General features: G+C 41.7%; 1 protein-coding gene across 4 annotated transcripts in view; it reads left to right on the forward strand.

Annotated features, from left to right (window-relative positions):
* The window catches only part of LOC145489634 (putative tRNA (uracil-O(2)-)-methyltransferase), a 157,989-nt gene extending 140,429 nt beyond the window's left edge, over positions 1-17,560 (forward strand). For all 4 annotated transcript variants that reach the window (XM_081468647.1, XM_081468649.1, XM_081468648.1 and 1 more), the window contains one exon: positions 14,904-17,560. In XM_081468647.1, the coding sequence (XP_081324773.1) occupies positions 14,904-15,142 (239 nt within the window). In that variant the 3' untranslated portion in view covers positions 15,143-17,560. The remainder of the gene's footprint in view (positions 1-14,903) is intronic.
* Positions 17,561-17,956: the final 396 nt, after the last annotated feature.

Here is a 17,956-nt window from a genome sequence, read left to right on the forward strand (position 1 = left end):
CAGGTGTCATTCTCAGTTGTCGATGGTTTCGACGATAACGTCTCCTGCATACCTCGACTTCATAAGACCTGTTTTTCAAAATACGTGTACATGTCTCCAGAGACCATTCCTGTTTTCCGGGGAGTCTCATGCGGATGGCCTGTCCACTTCTCAGTGGTTTAAGGGGTCGCGACTTCTTCTTGTACTGACGCACCTGTCGCGATTTGCGATCAGCCAGTCTGGTTGCAGTATCACTGTGACCAGAATGCAGCAGGAGTTTTTCATGTGTAGGGAGCAAGGTTCGAGTACGGCGTCCCATCAACCCCTGAGCCGGTGATGTACTAATCCCGTCTGTTGGTGTGTTGCACCAATCCAGAAGGGCTAACAGGGGGTCCTGTCCATCTGCCTTTGCTTTCTTCATCAGATTCTTGCAGGTTTTCTCGGCATTTTCTGCACGGCCGTTTGATTGGGGATAACGAGGACAGGAGGTACGATGTTCAAACTGCCACTCGCACTGCCACTGATGATGCAAACTGCGATCCATTGTCGGTGATTAGCACTTCGGGTATCCCATGTCGTAAAAACTGGACTTTACATGCAGCTATCACACTGGCGGACGTTGCCACTGTTACCTCCTGTACTTCAAGGAACCCACTCCAATAGTCCACCGGAAGAAAGAACTGCTGTTGTCCCAGTTCAAACAGATCAGCAGCGAGCATTGACTAAGGGCGTGGCGGTACTGGATAAGGTTGCATGTCTTCATGACACTGATCAGGCTTATGGGATTGGCAGATTGTGCACTTGGAAATAAAATCTTTCACTTCGGCGTTCATGAGTGGCCAGTACAAGACTTCTCTGGCACGACGGAGACATCCTTTGATTCCAATGTGTGACCTGTGAATTTGCTTCAACATTTCTTTCCTCAGGGCTGTAGGTACAACCAGCCATTCCCCAAGGAATATTAATCCTTTGTCCTCCACGAGTTCGCTTCGTTTGTCATAGTACGGTGTAAGCACCGAGTCACACTGTTTCTTTGGCAGTGCCCATCTGCTCTTTACTGACACAATTAGACTTTGCATGACGGCATCATTCACTGTCTCGCATCTGAATTCGGCGATTCTGTACGGGGCGATAGAGAGGTTCTCCGAATGGTCAATTTCCTCAATTGAGCAGACGAGACTTGTGTCATGCTGTACAAACTCAGTTGTGTTGCGGTAGGCGTAACTTAAGGCATCGAATATCCACATGAGTTCTCCTTTCTTGTATTGGACATCCAGAGAATAGTTCTATAGAGGCATCAGCATCCTCTGAAGCCTTTTTGGCGACTTGTGAGCTGGGTTGTTGAAGGCCGCTTTCAGTGGTTCATGGTCAGACTCAATATGCACACAATCACGTGTCCCAGTATGTACTGGTTGAACTTGTTGGCTGACCACACAATTGCTAATAACTCCTTTTCGATTTGGGCGTATCTGGTTTCTGTATCTGTTAGAGCTCTGGACGCAAAGGCAATGGTTGTCCCTTTTGCATAAGAACCGCTCCCAGACCTGTCTCGCTAGCATCGCATTGGATCATGACTTCTTCGTTGAGTCATAGTATTTCAATACCGGAGCATCGGCCAAGTACTGTTTGATGGTGGTAAATGCTTTCTGGTGTTGCTCAAGCCAGCACCATTCAACTTCCTTGTCATCTAGTCTTCTCAATGGTTCCGTCATGTCAGACAATAGGGGCAGGAATTTGGCCAAATAATTGACCATGCCAAGGAATCTCTTGAGCCCTTTTACGTCACTCGGTAGAGGCATTTCTAAGATGGCTTCCACTTTGGATGGGTCAGCCTTCAGGCCCTCCGGGGTCAGGAGATGGCCCATGAATCACACTTCATGCTGTACAAACTCATCTACAACCGCAGTTCATATATGAATTATTTCATATAAACTTCAAATCACACTTCGGTTTGGGCTCGCTTGAACTTCGTTTTGTTAAGTTTGAGGTTCCACTCACAGCACTTTTGAAGGAACGCACGTTCATTCTTTTCGAGGCTGGCATTAACCTCTGTATCGCTGGCACCAAAGCCAGCGATGAGAAAATCGTCTGCGATGACTTCAACGCCCTCGAGGTCTTCAATGAACTCATGCATTTGTCGCTGCCAGACTTCAGGAGCACTGGATATGCCGAAGGGCATATGTGCCCAACAGTAACGTCCGAAAGGCGAGTTGAACGTTGTCAAATAGCTAGAGGTGTCGTCCAGAAGGATTTGGTGGAAACCGTCCTTGGCATCACAGAGCGTAAATTTTTTGGCGCCTGCTAATCGGGATGCAACTTCGTTGATGGTGGGCAGCTGGTAATGTTCTCGACGTATTGCACATTTGAGGTCTTTTGGGTCAATACAAATCCATACCTTGTTCGGTTTTACTATAGCCAGCATGCTGGATACCCACTGAGTTGGTTCTGTGACTGGCACGAGCACTTAACATTCAACCAGCTCGTCAAGCTTTTCTTTGATGCGCTGTCACAGGGCCACTGGCACTCGTCTCGGGGCATAAACACGGTGGAATGTTTTCGTCAATAACGATTTGGTACTTTCCTGGAAGGGCACCTAATCCCTCGAATACATCTGTGAATTCTTCTTGCAGGGTGGTGGAGGGGGAGTCGACGTGGATTGCCAGAACATTGCAGTTGTGCAGACTTACAAAGCCAAGGCCAACGCTCGTGTTTAATGACAAAATTGGCTGGTAATCACCATCAATGATGTTAAAGTCAAGTGACTTTTGATGTCTTCCAGACCAAACGGGGGGGTTGACTTTGCCAGTGATTTTGCGATGTTCTCCTGTGTATGAAACGATCTCCTTTTGGCAAGGTTTGAGACGCTGAAGCTGACTGTCTCCTGTAACCTGTTTGTATATCCAGACGGGGAGTATGTCACACTGAGATCCGGTGTCAATTTGAAACTGAACTTCTGTCTCAGGTGTAGGCGAAGAGATTTGCAGTTTGATGACAGCCATCCGTGCCTGGGGTTTGTTTTCAGCAACTGAACCGATGTAGTATGGGTCTTGTTTCGGATCAGCAGTTTCATGAACAGTTGAGACTCTGTTCCTCCTTCCTCTTGATGAAGCTCGTCCTGTAATTTGTTTTACCTGCTGTTGGGTCTGCTCTGAAGATTTGATTTGGTCCACGGCTTGTTGAAGGGTCAAATCATTTAAACAGAGAAGTCTCTCGCGTACGCGATCGTCACGTATGCCCAACACGAGGCGGTCACGCAATATTTCATCTGGCGTGATTGTATCATGTGCACAATTTCTGGCGATCGTTCGCAGCTCTGTAAGGTAGCTGGTAATATTTTCGCCTGGTTCTTGGTTTCTATTGTTAAAACGATAGCGCTCATAGATAACTTGTGTTCTTGGGGCACAAAACTGATCGAACTTCTGCAAAACTAACTCGATGTCATTTTGGTCTTTTCCTTCATTCCACGTGAAGGTGTCGTGGACGTTGACACCGTCCTCGCCAATGATGCTTAATAGAGTCGAGACGCGAACAACACCTTCTTGTTTGTGCATGCCGGTGGCGATTTTGTAGCGTTTCCATGCTTGTTTCCACGATTTCCATGTCGTGGCTAAATTGTCGTTAAAGCTTAGCGTTTTAGGCGGCGGCAAATTTGACAGCGGAGCAAAAATCTGTGACATACCTGCTTGTACTGCTTGTGCTTGTGCTTGTGCTGGAGGGTCAGCCATCCTTAGGCATGTGATTAGACCGTCCCACTTCTGACACCATGTAGCGAAATTGATGTGTAATAATGTACAACAAAGAAACAGCTTTAAGTGATTTATTCGCCCAGTGTTACACGCAATGCAGGCTCCCAAAAATACAGACGGTCCTTGTGTTTAAATTGTTACGAAATCAAATAATCATACAAAGCATCTGATTGGCTGAAATCAAACTGGTGATCAAAATAACATGGGCTAGGGCACGTGCAGTATAACGTAACGCAATATCTCTACAGTCAGTCTAACATAAGAACTTGCTATGGAGCTGCTATATACCTTTTAATGTTTTGAATTGCACTAAAGTCCATACAGATGTAACTTGAATAATTTAGAAATTACTGTTATGGTTTTAACCCAACCAGTTCCAAATATTCATGTCATTGGTATCTATCACTCAAAAACGAAAGTTACAATTTCACAGTTAATTCATGCTCTTACTCATCTTCACAACTCAGTATTAATAGAACCCACAATTCTAGCTGTACTGCTTGGGGATTTCAATATTGATCTAATACAGGCAAATACAGAACAATAGGCTCTAATGAAATATCTTATAACAGACAAACGATACACTCAGTTGATTAACCAGTATACTACTGCATGACTACTGTACACAGATAGATCATGGACCACAAATTATGTGCACAATCAGCAGGTGAACATCAGCCTATTTATCTAAAATTTAATTTCCATGAAAGCTGTTTGAATATTTGTTTAAAAATTCATTGTGTATATCATGTGAAATCATCATAGTTAATTTAGCTGAAGATCAAACTTTACAAACCAAATAAATATCTAGATGTATCAAGCAACTATTTTAATCACATATAGAAAACAGTCAGGACATTTATTGCCAGAAACAAATAATGGTCTGAATTTCCTGTGCTTTTCATGTTCCTAAACTCCTACAGCTGTAGTCCTCATGAGTTTCAAAATTACATGTAACTCTACCAGAATTTGGAGATGCTGTATATAAGGATAAATTTTTCAGGTATACATGTGTAATTTTTCTGCATTCATTTTTATACTCTTTTAAAATATGTGACTGTTATCTTTATTGTGTATTGCAGGTGAAGCAAGTTATACTATTGTGCATATGCAAATAACCTAGATGAACACTGGTAACGACTACAGTATACTTTAATATGAGTGACAGTAAGCAAATGTTAATATTAACAACACCATTACTGATGCTGTACGTGTTAATCAGCTGCCAAAAATAATATCGAAAGACTTCATAGAAACCGGCTTTAACAACACAAGTCACCCTTAAGACTTAATGGAATTAATCTGAGAATTACAGATGGATGTTGAATACTCCTACTTAGGACGAGAATAAGACGCTTTTAACACTTGTGTTAGCTGCCACTTGAGCTGTTGAAACTCATTCTTTGCAAAAGACATTGGTTACAAGCATATAAAATGGCTCTCCAAAGTGCACACCGTAAATCCTTGAATTAGCTCCTGGGACACTTATTTCAAATTTAGGAGAAGATGAGGGGGCGCTTAATTGAGAAGGGGGGCGCTTATTCGAGGGGGGGGGCGCTAATTCGAGGATTTACAGTATAATTACAGAGTTTGAAACACTTTGGAACTTTATCCATGTAGGTTTCTGAAAGTTAAGAATGTCATCAAGTGATATCCACCTGAACTCACTACGTGTCAAAGCTTAACTCAGAACCTACAGCTTTAGAGTGGAATACAGAAATACAACTTCAACTTAAAATTACATGCAGCAGCTCCATATCAGGTTCATATACATGTAGAGAAACATCAGTCCTTTATATTAGGACTACAATTAAATGAAAATACTAGCCTCCATCATAAAGGAACACAAAAATAGAATGTGAAAATTTCTCTCTATTAATTAAATACAAATCTTGCAATGTTTATTTGAAGTATAAGCTATCCTAACTGTTCCAGCTTGTTTATACCTGTTGAATTTTCATTCAATTCTTAAGGTGGTTGTTATCATGCTGTACTTCTACTACACGTGTGTCCTGTTGCTGTAAAGATTTTGTCATTTACAACTCGGCAAAAAAATGTATTATCTGATCTGCATGTATAGGAGAGACTGTTAGCTACAATTTCCCCTCGTAGCTTTTATGTGCTACTTTATGGTAGTCAGTATTTCAGTGGACTTAAATAGAAAGAAAATGTTCCTAATAACAGCAGTGTTCAACTTGATTTTTGTTGTACTCTAGCTCTTGAAGTCTACTTCAAATATGTAATAAATAATTATTTATTATAAAACGATTTTACCAGAGAATGAATTCAACCACCTAAAGGGTGTCAAAAACAACCATATTTGGACATCAAAACCTATCCATCACATTTGACCAAATGATGTTTCTTTTCCTGTTTTCCACTGCAGTACCAAGAACAACTCTACAATGATCAATTCCTCTTCTCTTTTTTTTATTCAACTACGTTTTCTACATTCATCCAATAGGCCATTTCCAAGTTGCCTTTTGCCTCTATGTCAAAACGAGTCTAAGGGCAAAAACATTCATATGACTTCCATGTACAGGTTCATTAACTCATTTTTATGTGAAAGGTTTTGCACGAAGACTCGTTTTGAAACAGAGGAAAAAGGAAACATTCATCCATGAGCTGCTCACAGGAGCCTTTGATTTTGACTCGGATAGTCATTAAAAACAGAAAATACAAATACGACACTTAAAAGCTTTTTTTTTTTTTTTTTTAAAAAGACATCTATGTATTAAAGCTTTATAATTATGTATATCACTATGGTTATCATTTTCACACAGCCACTTTGCATAACCGCTCAGCCAAATGTTGTACATATATGGGTCTGTTGCTCTCAGATTCTCTTATTTTTATACTTTGCCGAGTTCACTGAAAATAAGAGTGGAGTGATGCAGTGTAAATACCGTAAATCCTTGAATTAGCGCCTCCCCTCAAACAAGTGCCTCCTTCAAATAAGCGCCCCTCCTATCAGCCAAAATTTAAAATAAGCGCCTCCCCTCAAATAAGGACCCCCCTCCCCCTGTTTTACGGAAGAGTCTGAGACAACGAAGAATGTATAGGTTTGGTGGTGTCCAATCACAAGCAAGTGATTATCAACTCATTCAGGCACTGCAAATTGACCGTCGGAATGGATTGTAGCAAAGATCTGCTGATTCATTGCCTAAAACCCAACCAACCATGTGCAGCAGGCCTAGACCAGCTAAAGCGATTAAATTACGTGATTCTTCAAGAGAGACAGGACCCTCCTGAGACTGACCACCATTTGGGAAAATTAAATAAGCGTCCCCCTCAATTAAGCCCTCCCCACACCCCGTCTGCTCCTAAATTTGAAATAAGTGCCTCAAGTGCTAATTCGAGGATTTCCGGTAGTGAGATTTGTGTCATGTTGATCCAAGCCACCCTCAATTTCAAAATACTATACAGAAAATTGAGCAGTCTGAAGACAGGTCATATCAATATTCGTCAGTATTAAAAGGGTCAAATGGCATTCTCGGGAACAGTCGAGAATTCTGAAATACCGTATTTCCATAAACAAAGACAAGTATGTATGCGGTAAAGCGATTTAAGTATACAGTAACAGTATCTATATTGATCGAATCATGTGAAGGTTTACAAAATCAAACAAGAACAGAAGTTCTGTAAAAACAAAACCTAAAAACAAAATATTGCACTTCTGTGACAGCCCAGTTTATCGGCAAACATAAATGATCAATCTACTAAAACGAAGACAAAAAAATCATGCATTCTTTTTGCATGCAGTGTCTGTTTGATACAGGTTTCTAACAATAGAAATGACCATAAAAGTCATGTTTAAGGTGTCCGCGTCCGCTTAATAGAGGTGTTCGTTGAATATAGGTGTTTTTTACAGTGAATGTGGGAAAAGAAAAGTGGGACTTGCACTGCTATCTACTTAATAGAGGGTGTCCGTTTAATATGGGGTCTGCTTAATACAGGTTTGACTGTACGTTTCTATTTTGCCCACGTATTAACAAGTCATATCTTCAATAATGAATGAGTAGGAGTAATTATTACTCTTAGAGTTGTTATTATTCTCGTCCCCTGCAGAGCTTCCATTTCGTTTGGTCACGGTCGGCGAAACGGAGAGCTTTGGTAGCATTCTCATCCCCAGTGCTACTCGTTTTAAAATGTCGTTGATGAGTAGCTCTGAATGCACCAAAAAATGTGAATTTTTTTCATTGGCTGGCAAAAAATCAATGTGCAGCAGAAATGAAAATTACAAAGTTCTACGCATTCCATTTTATTTCTGGTCCAGGTCAGCACTCTCGCCGGCACGCATAACGAAAGCTAGCAGTACATTGCCTACAATGATTTTGTCGAAAGGATCCTTGTCGCGTGAAAATATTATAATATTAGAATAGGGGCTGGGGGGTTGAAGGCTGGTAAGGGGTCTCAGTGAAGCATACTGGTGCCATCAGGTGCGCTTCATAAATACTGAGAAATGCCCATCGCCATCATAGGCTCTGCCAGCAAATCAGATTCCATACGTCCCTCTCGTAACCCTAGTAATGTAGCAATGCTGCAGCTGAGTGGAAATGATGGAAGGCGAGATTCCGGCGCCTTAATAACCGGAACTCATGGTTAAAACAAGGAACCGTAACAGAAAATATACCGGCCCTCCAGGTTATTGGGGGTTTAGCGTTGGGCTAACAACCCCACCTAGTAAAAATACCACTGTTACAGAAACACAGATGAAGCACCAAACATACACCAGCTGTCTTGTGGGAGGGAGTTCACCCTGTGAGTGCATAACGTCGCGTAGGCAAAGCCAGCAACATCGGATACCTACGCCGTCGATCCTCCTTTCTCCAAAACAGTGCACAGTAACTGCAGCTTGGAATTTAAGAATGTAAGAGCGATGTACGAACGGGGAAAGGCATCCATGGTTGGATGGAGATGAAGAGGCATAACATCAGCCTCCTTGGGATTGCAGAGACAAGGTGGATTCAAACGGGCCAATTCCGTCTCTCCACAGGAGAGCTGATATTATACTCGGGTCATACCCGTAACAGGGCACCACACACTGAAGGGGTAGGATTCATGCTATCTCGACAGGCGGAGAAGGCTCTCATTGATTGGCAGCTAGTAAGCTCTAGCTTAATGACAGTCACTTTTAGAACGAAACAAAAAAGGATCCTCGTTCGATTGATCATGTGTTATACACCTACAAATGAGGTTAGTGATGAGGTAAAGGACCAGTTTTATCAAAAGTGTGTTGGGCAGCAACAGACCACAGACAGAACTGACCATCTTAATGGGCGATATGAACGCCAAGATTGGAAACTGTAACATCGGCTATGAAGAAGTCATGGATTAGGGGACATGAACAATAATGGGGAGAGGTTTGCAGATTTGTGTGCCAAGCATGAACTGGTGTTAGGAGGGTCCGTGTTTCTGCACAAAAGAATACATAAAGCCACATGGGTCTCACCCAACTATACTGTTGAGAACCAGATAGACCACGTCTGCATATCAAGGAAGTTTAGATCCCTTTATTGCCCAGCAATTTTCTATTACGACCAGGAATAAATACCAAGCCCTCCAAGATATGCAGGACTCCAGAGATCCAATAGACAAAAGTTGGGATAGCCTGAAGAAGGTATGGACAGAAGCAAGTGAGGAAATACTTGGGCGAAAGAAACAACATAGCAAAGGTTGGATATCAAAAGACACCATCTCAAAGGTCATCTTGAAAAGATCAAAGAAAGAGAACCTTAACAGGGCACGCACAAGACTGCAAAGGAGAGGGCCCATGCCTAGTACACTGAAACAAACAAGGATGTTAAAAAAAGTGTGAGGAAGGACAAGAGAAAGTTCATTGATTACTTAGCAAAAGAAGCAGAGGCTGCAGCTAGGCAACATAGCATGACGACATTTTATGATACAACTAAGCAACTCTCAGGGGAGTTTAAGGCAACAAACCACCAAATTAGGGATTTAAATGGCCGTCTACTAACAACAACAGAGGAGCAACACAGAAGATGGGTAGAGCACTTTCAAAAGCTCCTCAATAGGCCTCACCCAATGAAATCTCCAATACTGCCACCAGCTCAAACCAGGAACTTGATATAAGCTGTGAACCCCCTACCAGGGCTGAAGTTGAAAAAGCGATCAAATCCCTAAGGAACAACAAATCCACAGGCCTGACAACATCCCTGTGGAGGTATTGAGAGCCAATATCAGTACCTCAGCGAACATGCTACATGGCCTTCTAATAGAGATCTGGGATCAGGAATACATACCATCCGAATGGAGAGAGGGGATCCTGATTAAGCTAGCTAAGAAAGATGACCTTAGTTTGTGCAAGAAATATAGGGGAATAATGCTCCTGTTAACCGCTGGAAAGGTCTTACAGTGCGTTAACTGAAACCGGGGCCACCCAGACAATGAAAACCAATCAGACGGCAGAACTGAAACAACAGATTCCTACATTTTCAAATCCAGCCAATCAAATGTTCGGTACAAAACAATGAAATCTTAACTTATTCTTTGTGATGCTTACGCAACTACGGTGTCTTAATAAATTGTCAAGCTCAAGCCGTTAGTACTTTCGCGTTAGAAAATATTGTGTTACGTTACTTCAGATTTTACATTGACAAGTGTGGTGACCTAATTTGATTGACCGTTTTCCACTGTGAACATACGGCCTCACTTTTAAGGTTGTTAAAAATCATAGAATATTAGATTTTGACATTTTTTTACAAAATAGATTTCGCTCCTGTTGTCTGTGTGTGTTTCTATCTTTACAAGGCTTTCCGTTATCCACCACGCGTGAATTACAAGGACAGAATATGGCAGGCCAAAAATCCAAGTAATCACATGCGTAGAGCAGTGCGTAATGTTAAAACGAACTCGACATGAACTTCTGACTACGATGTAAACAGAGTTTAATTGACAGAAATCAATGTTCCATACAAACTCAATTGAAACGAATCACGTGCCAAGACGAAGGTAGAATTAAACCACGTGTTGTAAGCTTAGCCGTAAGTCGAATGATGTAAACCGTATGCCAGTTCGAACTGAAATACAATGACGAAAATAGAAGCTAACGTAACTAACATACCGAAGTATAAAGATAAAATAATACAAATGAAGAAATTATCGCTAACATTCTTAATAACGTCCGTAACATGGAAGTAATAATAATAATAATCACTTTATTTAAGTGTCGATGTATTTAGCAGTAAGTGTAACATAATCAGCTCTTACGTACACTGATCGTACGGAAGGCTGGAAAACGATCAATAGGCTACACGGTGTCTAACTTGGACGGTACTTTTATGGCAAAATAACCCTATATTGGAGATATGGACCTAATCAAGCACGATTCCGAGCATACAGAACTAAGTAACCGATTTAGTAACGATACAGACCATTTGATAGGTGATAAAAGGACACTTGACCGAAACGAATAACAGTAGTAAACCTAAGAACTAACCCTAAAAAGCAAGGAATAGATTACTCACTTTGGTGTACACACGCACTGAACTTGACTTGATAGAATAGACGAGTAACAGTGTAGAGAGAAACTATGGCCCAATGCCGAGTAGAAGTTGACGTAGTGAAATCTGCACTTGAACTGACCTAACCGAGGAAAACCTCGTGGATATATCTAACCAGAGAACACGTACGCAAAACCTAGCGGTTATGACTATTTCCCTAACGGACATAGCAGCTGAGGGCTGGTCAACCACAGTAGATTAAATAAGTCAGTAAGGCCTTGTTTGAAAGTGACAACTACGGTAAAATAAGTTCGTGCGACAAAAAACGAATTAACATCACTTTTCAAAACCAACACCACGCAGTGCTCGGAAAAACCATCGCGTTCACTGTCTCAGCAGCTGTACATTTCGGAGTTTGAGTTCCCTTTCTGAGTTATCGGTGTATTGAAATAACATCTTCATTAGAAATTCAAACGAATCCTTTTACGCGTTGTACTATCAAAGCCTCAGTGTGTAAAATCACTCACTCAAAAACAAAAGACGATAGCGCCATGCGTAGGAACCTCGTCCCCTGGATGGAAAAATCAAAGATATTTCGAACAAAGAATTCAGGTTACAAGTCCATTTTTGTATCAAGTTAACTTTTCATTTCTCCTGCTTGAAGTTTGCTTTCAGCTCCTGTCAGTTACATCGAAAATCGTCCCTTTCCAATTGGTACATTTTGAACCTGTGCACATGCGAAACTTCTCAGAGACCATTGGAAGGGTTTCTTTTAAACAGCCATGACAATATTCAAACCCTACATCACTCACTCTGCTGGCGATATAAATTTACGAGTGACACTCTTACGCAGCTTTTCTTTTCATGTACTTTCTAACCAATCAATGACCCCATAGAAAGTGCAGCATATAATTTCTCTTAAACCCGCAAGCACGGCCGCAAGCCCGCGAAACTACTGACGGCTTCAGCTTGGCAATTTATTGAGCGACACCGTAATTGCGTTAGCATCACAATGAACTAGTTGAGATTCATTGTTTTGTTCCGGACATATGATTGGCTGGATTTGAAAATAGGACATTTGATTGACTGGATTTGAAAATGTAGGAATCTATTGTTCCAGTTCTGCCATCTGATTGGTTTTCATTGTCTGGGTGGCCCCGGTTTCAGTAAGCGCACTGTAAATCGTATAATCCTGGAACGTATGAGGGAAGCCGTGGATAGGATACTGCGGGAGAACCAAGCAGGCTTCAGACCATTAAGGTCAACAGTAGATCAAATAACTACCCTGCGCATAATTGTGGAGCAGTCCCTAGAATGGAGGATGGCACTCTGTATAAATTTCATTGACTGCGAGAAAGCCTTCGATAGCCTAGACAGAAATGTCCTGTGGGACCTGATGGCCAGCTACGGAATCCCTAGCAAGATCATATCACTTGTTAAGAACACGTATGAGGGAACAAAGTGCCGTATTCTTCATGAGGGAGGCTTAACTGAAAGCTTCAGTATCAAATCAGGCGTAAGACAGGGCTTCTTGCTGTTGATTGGATTATGAAAGAGAGAACAACTGGCTTAAGAAATGGAATTCAATGGACCCTTGAAGACCAACTTGAAGATCTGGATATTGCTGATGATTTGGCAATTCTGGCACATACTCATACTAAGCTTGAAGCTATCTCATCTAAACTAGGGCTTAAGATCAATACGGATAAGACAAAGACCATCAGGATTAATAGCAATGCAAGTGAGCAGATCATGATCAATAATCTCGGCATAGAAGATGTAACATCCTTCACATACTTAGGTAGCATTATTAATATCACGGGAAGAACAGGTGAAAATATATTGGCAAGGATAGGGAAAGCACACAGCACATTTAATACCTTAGCAAGCATCTGGAGATCCAGGGAAATAACAACAACCAACAAAATTAGAATTTTCAATTCTAGTATTAAGTCTGTACTGCTTTATGGGTCAGAAACATGGAGAATGATTGAGAAGAGGGAGTCAAAGCTACAGACCTTTATTAATAGATGCCTGCGTAGAATCCTTGGCATCTACTGGCCTGCCCTATCAGCAACGCTAACCTGTGGGAAACCACAGGGCAAGCACCTGTGAGGCAAGAGCTGATAAGAAGAAAATGGACATGGATCGGCCACACACTCAGAAGACCAAATTACTGCGTTGCCTGATAAGCTCTTCGTTGGAACCCGCAGGGAAGTAGACGGAGAGGGAGACCGTGCAACAGCTGGGGTGCTTACCATTTACAAAAACCATCCGGTTGGAAATTTCAGGCATAAACATTACACAATTAAATTGAACATTGCGGGAGAGGGAATCGCTATAAAGTATATCCGCATCAGCTAGAGAGACTTAAAAGAGTAGAAAAATAGCATCAACCCAAATCACAGCCCATATTTTCTGAAGCTTCCCAAACGGAATGGCGCGAACCATTTTATTTTCCAGCTGGAATTTCCGGTTTTCCCATGTAAATGGTAAGTACCCCTGGAGAGACACAGACCACACCATCCAGTCGAGAGGCCTTTCCTGGCATCAGCTGGAACACCTGTCCAGGCACATAGGGGACTGGAGGGACTTTGTCAGTGGCCTATGTTCCGAGATGGAATAATTAAAGGCTTCAGATCAGATCAGATCAGATCAGATCAGATCAGAATGGGGGCGCTTATTAGAATGGGGGCGTTTATCGGAATAGGGGCGCTTATTGTACTACGGGCACTAAATTGCAATCATTACAGTAAATAACCAGGCAGTAGATAGTTCTTACCACTGGAAAAGTTTCCCCTCATCTATCAGCATGGCTTATATTTAAATCCTCTGTTTAGTGATCAATGCAATTTCGACGGCTAATGTCGATAGACGGATTACATGTAGTACCCTGATAACTTTGCTTGAGAGCTTTAACAACTGCAGCTCGCTCTTTAACCTCTCCATTTTATCGAATTTGAAGAAAAGAAACAACAAGAACACAGCTATCGATCCCTGACTTTTTCTAGACGGTCCACCACAAAATACACAATGAAACCCGTTGGTAAAATATTAGACAAACTTGCAATCATTTTTGAAGCGACGGCATTCAATTCGGCTTTCTGTTATTTAACTCTAAATCACCTAACTTCAGCGAAGTGAAAACCTCTGTCAATGCTTCTTTGAAGTCCGATCTGTCAACACTGAAGAATACACTCCATACCTCTCTCCCCTCCCTCGGGATTAGTTTCTTAGCATGAGCAGATATGTGGGCAAAAATTACGTATGCATTACCGGATGTCCATGATTTACGGACATCCGGTAATTGCTGTTACCAGAGCCCTCCGTTTTGCCAACCACGTGACCCCAAAAGAAACGGAGGGGCGCTCTTGGGTACTAGAAAGGCACATGAGGCTCTGGTGACGCGAACGTCATCCGGGCCGGAAGTAAAATGGAATGCGGACTGCTTTGTAATTTTCATTTCTGCGACGCATTCATTTTGTGTCACCCAATAAAAAAATTCGAATTTTTTGTTGCACTGGGGACGAGAATGAGTTGTTATCCGAACGAAGACGCAAATGTGTGACCAGTATGTCTAAATTGGTTGCTTTCTTTTTTCACACTTATTATCTTGTATACAAGAATATGTTTTTATGTTTTCTGTCACTGTTGAGTTAGCATCATAAGAGAAATATAATTTGGCTGTCAAAGTGTGTCATACTGTGTTTGGCAGTTGCAGGTGGTGTTGTTCAACTGAGGGACTGGACTCAAGAATCCCTAAGTCAAAGGGGGAAAAAAGGGGATTTGGCAAGGAAACAGCGGAGATCCCAAGCATTATGGAAAACGTCCATGTGCTGGTTCCACGTACATCATCCAGATGGGTGTCCAGTTCTTACAGAACAGTGTCCATTTGCACACACTGCAGATGAATTGAGAGAAAGACCTCCAGTGGAGTACCTGAATAGTCTTTAGAACCTTGCAAACTTACAAGTTTACCTCAAAGTGTGTTATTGCTTTTATTCAATCACTTACTAAGATCGTTGAAATGAACAATGATAGCATGCAACAAATAAGTGCGATATGTGTGGAATTTTGTACACATGCGCACATTAAGCGTAGCCAGCTATGTACATGAATTGTGTTGCCAAAAATAAAATAATTCTGAATATGGAAACTTTTGTTTTGTGATCTATGCTGACAGTTCATTTGACATTTCCATGACGTTTTGTGTCGGTAAGGGCCCCAAAGAGAATTAAACGGGTGTCTGGAAAACCCGATTAGCGAATAGTCCCGAATAGTGCGAATAGTCTCGAATAATGCGAATAGTGACGAACAGTCGCGAAAAGTGGCGAATAGTGACGAATAGTCGTCAATAGTCACCGCTTTAGATCTAATACCCAGCGTTAATTAATTATCCAATAGGCAACAGAATTTCAGTGAATTTATTACCTTTTCTTCTCCGAACTCAGGCTAGTAGGCTGTCTATCGCCCACATTAAGAAAACAGAAAACACAAGGATAACCTAATAGAGACGTATTTACGCTTTTGCAACGGTTAAAACAGAAGACATTACGTTTAGAAACACCTTTTGTCCTGATAAGCGTATGGGCTTTTTAGCGAGAAAATCCCATCCTAATTAAGTTGCTACGAGGTTGACTGGGAGATACTGGGTACCCTATTTGCTACTGTTTGCCACTATTCGCCACTATTCGCCACTATTCGCCACTATTCGCCACTATTCGCCACTATTCGCCACTATTCGCCACTATTCGAGACTGTTCGCCACTATTCGTACTATTCGTACTATTCGCTGTTTGCTATTCGCGACTATTCGCTATTCGGGTTTTCCAGACACCCGAATTAAACCGCGTTGAGAATTGCTGATACAGGGAAACTGTAAGGCTTTTTTATTACTCTGTGGTTACTGATCTTATGACATGTTTGTGAAAAAGTTATATATCCTTTTATTAGGGATGTTAAAAAATTCTAGTTATGGAGGAAAAAAAAGGCACTGATTGCTGCGTTGTTCTGTTTACTGGCTTGTTCTGGGATTACTGGCTTAAGCCAGTAACCACTATGTCATCGGGTGTGTAAGTAAGAGAGTCTGTGACTTTTCGGAAGCTTTCGGAGCAATCTGATGAAGTGAGACCGAAAACACCTCTATATTTACTTGAGTTCTTTTAATCGATTTTCACCTTTCAAACGTGAGTTTTAATGAAAACTACTGCTTTTTAGTGCAGAGTGCATTATTGGGGTGGTTTGGGGGCTGTCGATAAAATGAAGGCATAAGGCAATAAGGCATAAACTTTAATGTTTGTTTAATTAATTAATCATATCTATTAATATCAATTAATTGATTAAATAATTAGTCTTAAGGCAAGGAAGTGGTTGTGGAGGGGTAGGTGCCCGTGTGCACTACGTAAAAACGTGTATCACCTACTTTATTCATAACATCGCAAAGCTATATATTTGGTTTAGGAAACCTCTTGTTCTTCTAGTGGTACTATTCTCTTTAGAACAAAATCAATTTGCCCTAAACGCATGCTCAGTGAGCAGTGCCGACTACAGATAAAGAAACTTAGTAAACATTCATTATTGCGCGAAAAGTACGTAAACATCCATACATTTCGAGGCTGCTGCCTCTTCATCAGTGGATAAAGAGCAACTGTCAACTGTGCGCGTGACATAACGAAAAATTTGAATTTGAAGTTATTAGCGCGTGCTGACTAAAAAGAGCGCGCGTGTAAACATTCAAAACAAACATAATTTCGATGTTACTAGCGCGCGTAGATTTTGGGAGTTTATAGGAAGGCAAAGTCAGTATAAAGTCCTCCCGGATGCAACGTTTTGCGTTTGAAAATCATCTCGGCTTCGAAGCGGCGCCTATCCTGGGTATCTCGGAAGCCAGAGCGGATTACGGACACTAGCATATCAGTAGAGGCATGTTCCGGTGATGCAAAATGTCGACCAACGGGAAGATCGACGTTGGTTTGTCGTGTCGAACGTAAATGTTCTCTGAATCGATCTCCCAGGCGTCTTCCTGTCTCTCCGATGTATACTTTGTTGCAGGTACGGCGTTTGATAAGGTATACCACGCTGAAGCTTGTACAGGTGTACTTGGAATTGATGGTGATATGTCCCCCAGGGGTGTTGATCGTAGGTGAAGCATTGGTGTGGGCGCAGGTGTTGCACCGGGACCGACTACATGGAAACGTACCACGATCTTCGACAGAAGTAGTTGTGTCGTTCAGATGACTCCTCACCAAGGAGTTACCCAGGTTGGTATCGCGACGATACGCACACAAAACTCGTACTGGTTGGTAAATGTCTCTAGTGTCTGGGTCATCTCGCAGCAAGTGGAAGTTTCTGGTAATGATGTTTTTGACCAGTGCGGTTGGTGGAAGTTTCTGGTCATGATGTTTTTGACCAGTGCGTTTTGACTTACAGTGCCGCCTATATATTAGGTGAAAGATGCAAGATGATAGATGTTCGATGTTAGATGATAAGGAATGTGTGTCGTTGATTAACATGAAATACCCATTATGGAACGATGAATTCAAAGAAGTTAAAGATCCGAGGCTTTTCTGGGATCTGATGAAGTATAGAATTCGCCAAGAAAGTATTTCTTACAGTAAACTAAAAGCCAAAGAACGACGGTCAAAAATGGCAGCATTAGCCTCGGAATCTAAGCTCAATGACTGTCAAGAAATGTGTGACCAAGATCCTTTGCCTGAAAATATGAACATGTCTGAGGTTTTGAAGACAGAGTTTGAGCTCCAGAATGAC

Source organism: Orbicella franksi, chromosome 6 (genome assembly GCF_964199315.1).
Source record: "Orbicella franksi chromosome 6, jaOrbFran1.1, whole genome shotgun sequence".
In the NCBI taxonomy this organism is placed as follows: Eukaryota; Metazoa; Cnidaria; class Anthozoa; order Scleractinia; family Merulinidae; genus Orbicella; species Orbicella franksi.